This window comes from Cynoglossus semilaevis, chromosome 20 (assembly GCF_000523025.1).
Source record: "Cynoglossus semilaevis isolate Cse_v1.0 chromosome 20, Cse_v1.0, whole genome shotgun sequence".
NCBI lineage: Eukaryota > Metazoa > Chordata > Actinopteri > Pleuronectiformes > Cynoglossidae > Cynoglossus > Cynoglossus semilaevis.
The window spans coordinates 6,184,964-6,194,624 of record NC_024326.1 but is presented as its reverse complement, the minus strand read 5'-3'; the positions used below and the strand labels follow the sequence as shown (position 1 = coordinate 6,194,624).

The 9,661-nt window shown below is 36.1% G+C and overlaps 2 protein-coding genes across 5 annotated transcripts in view; one reads left to right on the top strand and one right to left on the bottom strand.

Moving 5' to 3' along the window:
- Positions 1 to 62: 62 nt before the first annotated feature.
- mul3 (mitochondrial E3 ubiquitin protein ligase 3) lies at positions 63 to 2,728 on the bottom strand. 2 transcript variants are annotated; one of them, XM_008334222.3, is made up of 5 exons: positions 2,356 to 2,727; positions 1,809 to 1,896; positions 1,568 to 1,688; positions 859 to 1,475; positions 63 to 813 (listed from the first exon to the last, which is right to left on the bottom strand). In XM_008334222.3, the coding sequence occupies exons 1-4, from the start codon at positions 2,470 to 2,472 to the stop codon at positions 977 to 979; spliced, it is 825 nt and encodes a 274-aa protein (XP_008332444.1). In that variant the 5' UTR covers positions 2,473 to 2,727; the 3' UTR covers positions 63 to 813; positions 859 to 976. The 2 variants fall into 2 exon arrangements, with proteins under 2 accessions (XP_008332444.1, XP_024908346.1); XM_025052578.1 differs by having other exon boundaries at positions 771 to 846; positions 892 to 1,475; positions 2,356 to 2,728.
- A 3,244-nt stretch (positions 2,729 to 5,972) lies between these two features.
- Positions 5,973 to 9,661, top strand: part of LOC103396216 (vasoactive intestinal polypeptide receptor-like) — a 21,153-nt gene continuing 17,464 nt past the window's right edge. For all 3 annotated transcript variants that reach the window (XR_001761754.2, XM_025052486.1, XM_008334224.2), the window contains exons 1-3: positions 5,973 to 6,055; positions 7,284 to 7,377; positions 9,283 to 9,396. Coding sequence is in view for 2 of the 3 variants with exons in the window: in XM_025052486.1 (XP_024908254.1) it covers positions 5,996 to 6,055; positions 7,284 to 7,377; positions 9,283 to 9,396 (268 nt within the window). In the remaining variant the exon portion in view is untranslated. The remainder of the gene's footprint in view (positions 6,056 to 7,283; positions 7,378 to 9,282; positions 9,397 to 9,661) is intronic.

The window sequence follows — 9,661 nt, the reverse complement described above, 5'->3', positions numbered from 1 at the left end:
AAGGAGTGGCTTCGGAACAACTCTGTGACCATTCTTGACTGGCCCAGCCAGAGCCCTGACCTAAACCCAATTGAGCATCTCTGGAGAGACCTGAAAATGGCTGTCCACCAACATTCACCATCCAACCTGACAGAACTGGAGATTAATCTGCAAGGAAGAAGGCAGAGGATCCCCCAAATCTAGGTGTGGAAAAACTTGTTGCATCATTCCCAAGAAGACTCATGGCTGTACTAGCTCCAAAGGGTGCTTCTAACCAATACTGAGCAAAGGGTCTGAATACTAATGACCATGTGATATTTCAGTTTTTCTTTATTAATAAATTTGCAAAAATTTCTACATTTCTGTTTTTTGTCGGTTTTGTCAAGATGGGGCGCTGAGTGTACATTAATGAGAAATAAAATGAACTTTTTTGATTTTTAGCAAATGGCTGCAATGAAACAAAGAGCACAATATACAAGCACAAAAAAAAAAATCACGCAGACCCATAGATAAATATTTTAGGAGAACTTGCGAGGAAACTGCTATCTGAAGAGCAGCGCCGAAGGGATGCGCTGGTGCAATTATAACGCCGATTCAACTCTTTCTCTCTCTGTCAGTCTCTCAAGAATAATTTCCCTTTTCCTTCATTTTAGGCTGTAGGAAAGGCTAGTACCTTTCCTACTACCTTTCTGGCATAGTGTTATCCTAAAACTTTTTCTAATTAGAGCTGTAATTTCCAAAATACTTATTGCAAATTTATATAAAGATAGCTTTGCGCTCATTCAATTTAAAATGAATACAAATATTTTTATTGATCTTTTGGAGCAAAATAGACCGACTTCCCCACAACCCAAAACTAATAGATACCTTTCGGTATTTACAACTTCCCAACAACGCAAAACTAATAGATACCTTTCGGTATTTTCTGGAACAATCTGTGCGACTCCTTCAAACTTGTAATACACCACAGAATGTCAAACCTTCCGAATCCTCCTCTTCAAGGCTTTTTTGACTTGGCGTCCTCTTTTCCAAATAGCGTCGATATAACTCCGGTTACAAGAGAGACCCCTGTAACGCCAGTGACCACGGTCAGGATTTTCCACATACCGGCTGATCTCTCGTGCCTGTCTATGAAGCTCTTGTAGTCGGTTTGCAGAAGGATGTACTTGCGTCCATCCTGTGGAGGTTGCAGCCTCAGTATCCCGCCTCCTTGCAGGACCACCTCTCCAAACCCAGTGACAATGCTCCCTACCGGTAGCATCTCTTCGGTCTCCTCCAACGATACAGGCTTCTCTCCACTGAGTCCCTGCAGTGCTAGGTTCACCAAACCCTCCTTAGCAGGTTTGACTTTGTGATGAACCCTGTTCAAAAAGCACCCAGATGCGTCTAGCGGCTGCATCACCCTCACGTATACGTCACTCATGTAGGCTACAGGGCTGATGAGGCTGAAGGGCACGAACCTGCTGGTCTCTTTTCTGTTCATCGTCTTTGAATTCCTTGAAAAGATTATGGTATTATAGCAACACGCCCTAGTACATATAGCAATATAAATTCATTATTCATTATTTTCTGCTTTCTTTCCACACACCACGTTCTGGTGAGGCTGTTCCAGTATTCCCAGTTTTCCTGCACTGCAGTCTTTTGAATAACACCGAAAGTTTGAGCAACAAAGGAGCTAACCAGTGGCTCTTCATCCGCCTGGACCAAACCTTATAAAAGAAAAAAGAAAACACTTTATAGCCAAAAAAAATCTTAAATAAGCTATATTTCCTAAAAGCTAATAAAAGCTATAAAATAAGCTATATTTCCTAAAAGCTAATGGCCCGTACCTTCTACAGCAACATATTGAAGTTTCTTGTAGGGAGAAGCTTTCAGTACCTGCAGCAAATATTTGTCTGGTTTGAAGATGGGGATTTCCTAAACGAGAAAATGTATATAAATATGACGAGCCAAGAAATTGTACCATAAAAAGAAAGAGAAAAAGAAAAGAAGCGTTCGCAGTTTTTTTTTTTCAGCGAGCCGCCATTATGCCAGCAGCTAACTAGTTTTTAGTTCGAGTTCAGTTTTCTGACGTTACGAAGCTTTGCCGTACATAAATCATAACCTGCATTTCCTATTAATGTACAAGCAGACTTATATCGCTTAACCAGATAAAGGCTAGTCAAAAATGTATAAAAAATATTATTTTAAAGAATAGAAAAAAAAGAGCCAGGAGTTCGTCAACACCGCTAAATATAAGCCAAACTTTAAAAGCTAAATAAATGTCTACGGGGGAAAAAAACGGGGTTAATTGTTTATGGAAACTATTTTAACGTTTGAAGTTACGTTCACAGTGCAGTAACAACATAAACGTAACAATAAAGCTAGTGCACTTGCCTTTATCTTGTTTAACTCTTTCTTCTTCTCTTGGTATAAATGATAAAAAATGCTGGAGAATACAAAACAGGAGCCGGCACCGACAAGTACCACTGGGTTAAACCCGAAGTCACTCATTGTGTCTGTGAGCAGAAAGTTGCCGTACAAAGACAGTAATAAAAGCGAATCAACAAATTGTGTCAATCAAATACGAATGGAAAGACACATCAAGAAGAACCTCCAATTTTGCAAAACAAAAATAAAATCATGTAAAACTAAAACGGTTTGGTTGTAATTAAACAAAGTCGCTGGAAGCAGGTTGGTTCATTTCCGGGTTTGGTCCGAGTTGCGTAATGTTTCTTCAACCAATAGAAAAACATCTACACAGCAGACCAATGACTCCGGGTAATAGTAGGGTGTTGTGACATTCATCCCAAAGTGGGGGGCGCGCCCCTTGGGAGGCCGCTGTGCCATTGCATGGTGCGTCATGATGCAATGAAAGAATGACTAAAACGTAACGCAAAACAAACAAACAAACAAAAAAAAAAACTGGCAAATAAAACCAGATTGGTTGAAGGTGGTGTAAAATTAATGCAAATGTTGCATAGGAGGCCGTTGTTTTCAATTCTTTTATTTTTGCTGTTGCTCGTTCGATTGGCTCAGAGCATTAGAAGCAGCCCCCGTTTGTTTGTTTGTTTTTGGGTGGTGTATTTATTTTCCGAAAACTTTTTCTAATTAGAGCTGACTTCCCCACAACTCAAAACTAATAGATAACTTTTGGTTTTTTCTGGAACATATTGAAGTTTTTTGTGGGGAGAACCTTTCAGTACCTGCAGCAAATATTTGTCTTTTTTTTCTGGAACAAAAAAACAAAACAATAATTAATTATTATTTTGTTATTATCAAAACATATGTGAAAACATATTTCTGTCTATCTTTATTTCTTATGAAATGTTCTTATGAAATAAAGGTAGCCCTACAGAGAACGTTTGAACCACTGACGGTCAATCCGTTATCCAGCACTTAATACTTTGGAGCCAATCCTAACTGTAAACGTGCAAGGGATAGCATGTTGTTACTATAAAATGTATTAAATCACTCAATATCTGTAGATGTTTTATTGACAAAAAAACAAAAACAATAATTATTATTATTTTGTTATTATCAATGTTTGTATTGGATTTGGATATTTCAAGTCATTCTAGTCGTGATGATGTAAAAGAAGTCAACATTTGTGTTACTTGGGTTTATTGTTTACAATGTGTATTTATTTACACTGTTTGTTTTGTGCTTTGAAATACAGTGCTTAGCATAAGTATTCATCCCCTTGGATGTTTTACACTTTTATTCCTTCTATAAATCAATCATGATCAATAAAATTTGGCTTTTTTCACACAAACATGTATTGAAAATGTCAAAGTGAAAACATATTTCTGTAATATATATATATATAAAGAATATATATATAGGTTGGTGACCCCTGATCTAAAGCCTCACTCCTCACTCTCAGACCTTCTCGCTGTCTCGCTCACTGTGCCTTGCTGGGTTGTTATACCAATTTTTACACCAATAATATATATATAAAAATTCTTAATTAATATTATTTTATTATTTTTAATGGAAAAAATGCAACCGAGGTACAAGCGGATCGACATACGAGTGCTGTTGTGGAACTTGTATATTTTGTGTATTTTAAAGCATTTTGATTGCTGTGTTTTGGGGCATTTTTTAACAGAAGATTTCGTCATAGTCATAGTCGGGGTGGATGTTTGGTGTCAATTATTTTCACAAACCAAAATATATGCCTAACATATGTTTTTTTTTTTTAATATTTGTTAGGTATATCCAATTTCCTACAGAAATTCCCCCCACATTCATCTCTATAGTCAATTTTATAGTCATGTTGTCAAACCCGATCCCTCAAGGGGCAGATTACTTAAAAAGGTCTAATTTGCAGGGCAAACGGGATTAACATTTATTAACGGTCTATTGCTGACTTACTGTTAGTAAGTGAGTCTTGTTCAAGACACACGTTGAGCTTGACGGTAAAAGTGGATGATGTGATTCTGAAGGTGGTCAGTTGGAAGAGGAAGAGAAATTTTGGAGCGAGCTGGATAAGGTTTTACAGTAGACGCTGTGTACGGTGGGATACGTTGTGTTTAAGGGTGGAAAGAAGGAAGAGAAGGTGAGCAAAAACAGAGGGGACAAGTCGAGAGATGTTCTTTGAATTAGAGAGAAACTGCAAAGACAGCCAAGGTGGTGATGGATGGAAATTCAATTCACAAAAATGTTTCCTGAACATGAAGTGTTTGTGTTTTTTTTTTAATTTCATAATTCATCAAATTAATGAATTATAAAATTAATATATTTGACACGCTTGGTTACACTATGTAACCATATTTTTTCTACTCTTTTTTTTCTACTCGTTTTTTCTTTATTCTTGTTAAAACCTTGCACTTTAGTTTAAAAAATTTGGATTTTTTTTAAGTCTAAACCAACAGTCTTGAACCGTTTTTTTTTTACCAAGGACCGGTCGGTCTGGTATGACCCGTTACTGTGGACCAGTAATACCGCACAAAAATCACTGACGGATCGATACCTTTTCAAAATAAAACATCCTTTAGACTTTATTCTGAAGTATCAGACTGAATGACCTATTGCTTTGAAACATTACAAGATTATCTTTTAATGAAAAAAGTAAAGGGATATGACTGAATTCTTTTTGAATAAAGTAAATTCGTAAAGTGTCGTGTGACCCACTGTGGCCTGGTACCATAGTGACCTATGGACCGCCCGCAGCCCCCGGGCCAGGGTTTAGATTCCACGGGTCAAAACTACATTTTTGGCTAAACACTAAACTACACTGTCAAACTCAATCACAGACCAAAATTTAAAGAACGGTGTAAATTGTGGGTTAGGGTTAGCGATAGAATTTTAAACTGCAACATTTTATACCTCAATGAAATCGATGCAGTAATGAATTCCAAATTATAACAAGCAAAATAAAGTATTGTTGCATAAACAAACTGAACTACGTATGTGCGCTTAACTCAATTCTGAAAGTTCCAAGGCCTCTCAAAATATAATGTAATTAAGCCACGGTTTAAATCTTTATTTTTTTATTTTTTGTTCTATTTAGCCCTTTTAGAAATTGATTGTAAAGACGTGAAACAAATATGGACCTTGCTTTTGCAACTTAACTAGATTAGGCTTAATATTTAACAGTTTACTGTACTTATCGTTCTTATCTCTTTTTTAAAAAAAAAAAAGTTTTATCAAGAGACAAGTGAAAGAATTTCTCCTTTCAAATGATGTTTTTTTTTTTTTTTTTAATTTTGCCTACGATATTAGCCTGTTCAAACTTGACTCGGATAATAAGGACAGGTCACCTTGGATTTTAAGCAGCAACTTCTTACACCGTGGTTGTGCGTCCAATCAAAGTCTTGTGTCGGTAATAACTTGCACTAAGGGGAGGAGAATCGAAAAGGAGGAGGTGGAACCCACCAAGTATCTTAACTGACTTTTCACAGCTTTTCCTGCTGTCTCTTGGTTTTATCATTCGTTACTTATACTTTATACTTTTACTTCGCGAGTGCTACACTCTAGGATATGTCGGCGAAAGTTTCAAATGGTTTACCTCGCGAGTGCTACACTCGAGGATATGTCGGCGAAAGTTTCAAATGGAATTTTATTTATTCTCGCCAGTGTGTTGCCGGTAACAGTACGTATATCGATATCTCGCACTTTTTTAAAGTTTTCCATGACTTGAACTTTGACTTTCTAGTTCCAACAAATATCCACTGAAATATCGTTTGCCTATTAATTATATTTTTTCATTATAAGTTTAACATTCTATTCTATTTTTCGTGTCCGGTAACGCGGGCGTACATGGCCCTCAGCTTAAAAGAATAACAAACCAGTGGGTTTTAATGGCGTTTGTTATCAAGCAAAACAGATATCGATGTTTTTTGTTAGACGAGTTTTTTTTTTTGTTTTTAGCTAGTTAGTTATCACTGAGGTTGAAGTCAATTGAAAGAGCTTTCTAGAATAGATATTTTCCGACGACCGTGAAGGTATCACAGACAGGTATATACTGTACTGTACGTACGCTACTTTTTCTGACTGGAATAGCACATGAAACGTTTTCGCAAGCTACCATTCGCTTATCTTACCTCTACACTGTAAATTTTATTTTAAATTTGTGAGAAAAAAAGGCTGCAACGATAAAAAAAAAATGTTAAGAGTTAACCATTATAATAATGATGGAAAACAGGAAGGATACGCGAATGAAAATGGATGTCGTATTAGCGGCGTGTGCGCTACGTTCTAGCACATACATTTATTTATTTTTTTTGTTGTTGGCCTGAAGGAACTCAAAAGGCTACAGATAAAGAGACATAATAATAATATAATAATATATATAATTTTATTTCGAATTTAATTCCTCATGTGTTTATAAAACGGTTTTCTTGTTCCAGGTTTAATGTTTAGGCAAAGCTAAAGCTTTGTTTTTCCATATGAAAAAAAAAAACTACATTAAATATCTGGAGAGAAGAAGAAAACATGCACAATTGTCATACTTTTTTTCAATAAATATTAAGTTTTGCCAGTGACTTTGTCCCAGTTTTTACAAACAGCTAACATGCACCTCTTCTTACTCTACGACCTACTATGACTGTACTTTTTGAATGTATTATTTATTACTATTTATTATTATTATTTATGTGTTTTTGTATTTTGTACGTTCACTGTTGCTCGATTGTTTATGGACTGACTCCAGTTAGTCTAAAGTCTAAAGGTATTGTAATGTAATGTAATGCAATGTTGAACCAAAAGACATTTATTAGTCTAAAGTCTAAAAATATTGTAATGTAATATTATAATGCAATGTTGAACCAAAAGACATTTTTAATTTTTAATTTTTAAATATGGACTTTTCCCCCTCACAGGTGGCGGCCATGCAGAATCAGATGTGTGAGATGATGAGAGAAATTGACCGAGAGAGAGAAGCGTGTGAAGCTCAAATTGAGAACAGAACAACAGGTGATTGCCCTAACCGTTTTTGTGCACTGTCTCTAAAAGTTTACATTTGATCTTGGCTTCATTTCATAAATTCACAACGGATTGAACTGTGAAGCAGAACATTAGTTTGTAAGGCAACAAATGAATGCCCTGATTCCATGCGTGGTAGAAGAGTTTTGATGACAAATTTATTTGAACTAAGTCAAGGTCAGTTCGAATAATTTTGCTTGTAATCCAGTGAAATGTTGTAAAATCTACCTGCGTACTGCAATATTTGATGGATTCACTTTCCCTTGCAAGAGATGGGAAAACGGTTTGTGTTTATTACTTACCCATGGAAAATAAAGATGGATGGCTGGACAATAAAAAAACAATAAAGTACCGGTAATAAGAAGTACAACATAGACAGGCCAGGCATGGGCAAACTAAGGCCCGGGGGCCGGATGCGGCGCGTTCATCTTTGTAATCCGGCCCGCCAAATTTTTCCAAATTACATAATTGGTTTGTATTGTGATTATACTTCTGCCTTTTCCCTGCAATGCCTTAGCCTTTATGCATGACTTTTACATGTCACACATCATTTTGGTTGACACGAACGCTCCATCCATCTGCTCCTGACCCACTGTCAAATCTTAGGACCAATTGTGGCCCTTGAGTCCAAAAAGGTTTGCCCACATATGACCTCTACGATGCAAAAGTATATGTATACAATGTACTGTATAGATAAACAGTATAAACTCTATATATAAATAAATCTACACGTACGTCCTTATCGAAGACTGGTTCTTGCCAGTATTTCTTTTGGAATACACAGTATGCAAACCCAGTGTCTATTTTTTTCCAATTACTATTGGTTGGAATGTCATATTATTAGGTGTCATGTTCTAATTTGCCAGGCACTACATACCTATAAATAAGCGTGAATAGTTTTATCACATAGCGTCAACTGTTCTTGTGTAATTAAATGCTAGTTGCAGCTGATAAAGAGCCATTGTATTCTGTTGTTTACAATGTAAGTGATGTCATTCCCCCCAGAGTGGAGTGACAAAATTACCATGACAAGATTTAGGATCCTGTGACCAAACACAATATAAAGACTCTCCGGATCAGTGCAGAGATATTTTATTTCTTATGCCTTGGCTCCATGTTAACCAAATAGGGAAACTATTTTATTTATAAGTTTTTTCTAAGATTATTTGTAGGCTAACTTTAATCTATTCCAATTCATTTCTAGACTAACAAAATATGTTCCGGTAATATTGCTATATTAAGCATTTTTCAATCTTTAGCACCAAGTTTAATTATCTTCTGACTTAGAAGACAACTCTAGACAACACTAGTATGGTCTCGCTTTTTTTTTGTTTTTTGAGGTTTTCATTAGTATTAGAAGTATTAGAGGGATGATCTGGGCTAACTAGTTCCACTTCTTGTCTGATCTGATCAGTTCTGTATTTCTGTAGTTTCAGTTACAATATATCTCAACGTTAAGTTCTCTTTTCACTTTTAGTTCTGTTTGACTAACTTGGAGCTATCCTATTTCTCTACGTTTTCGTCTACTGACATTTTTGAATATATTTCCGTAATTTACCGGGCCATATGTCGCTCTGGAGTATAAGTCGCACCAGCCAAACAAAAAAAAAAAAATGCATAATGAATAAGAAAAAAATAAACACAGTAGCTACTGTCAGGGTGAAAATAACAGCCAAATTGAAATTATATATTTTAATATAATATAACTTGCACCTGAGAACAAATCACAAACCCAGCCAAAGTCCGGGAAAATATGGTTACTGCTGCTCTACGTACACATTTGACTTTTCTATTCCAGGTGTTCTTAATCTAGTGCCAACAATTTGTTGCATGCCCATATTTTAGGGCATATATTTTTTTTCTTCAACAATCATTTGTTTTTATGCTCTCTGTTAGGTTGCAGTGGAACCTGGGATAAGATCACCTGTTGGCCCAGCGCAGACACTGGAGAAGTGGTTACCATCCCTTGCCCTAAGTATCTCTTCTACTTCTCTGGGCACATTTTTTCACGTAGGAACACATGTCTTTCTTGGCAACTCTCCCCCAGAATGTTTTTCTGTCTGTGAGACGTTTTACACGGAAGTTGAACCAGTTATGTTTAGACGATCTCTCGATATTTCAGCCTTTGTTTCCACTGGTTAATTGAGTTTATCAGTATGGATCTGGCATGTCAGGTACAACGAAAGCTTACAATATATATTTTTTTAAAACTATTCGTTCTTCTTTAGCTATAATTATTAGTTATTGGATGCTTTTCAAAAATATGAATATTTGG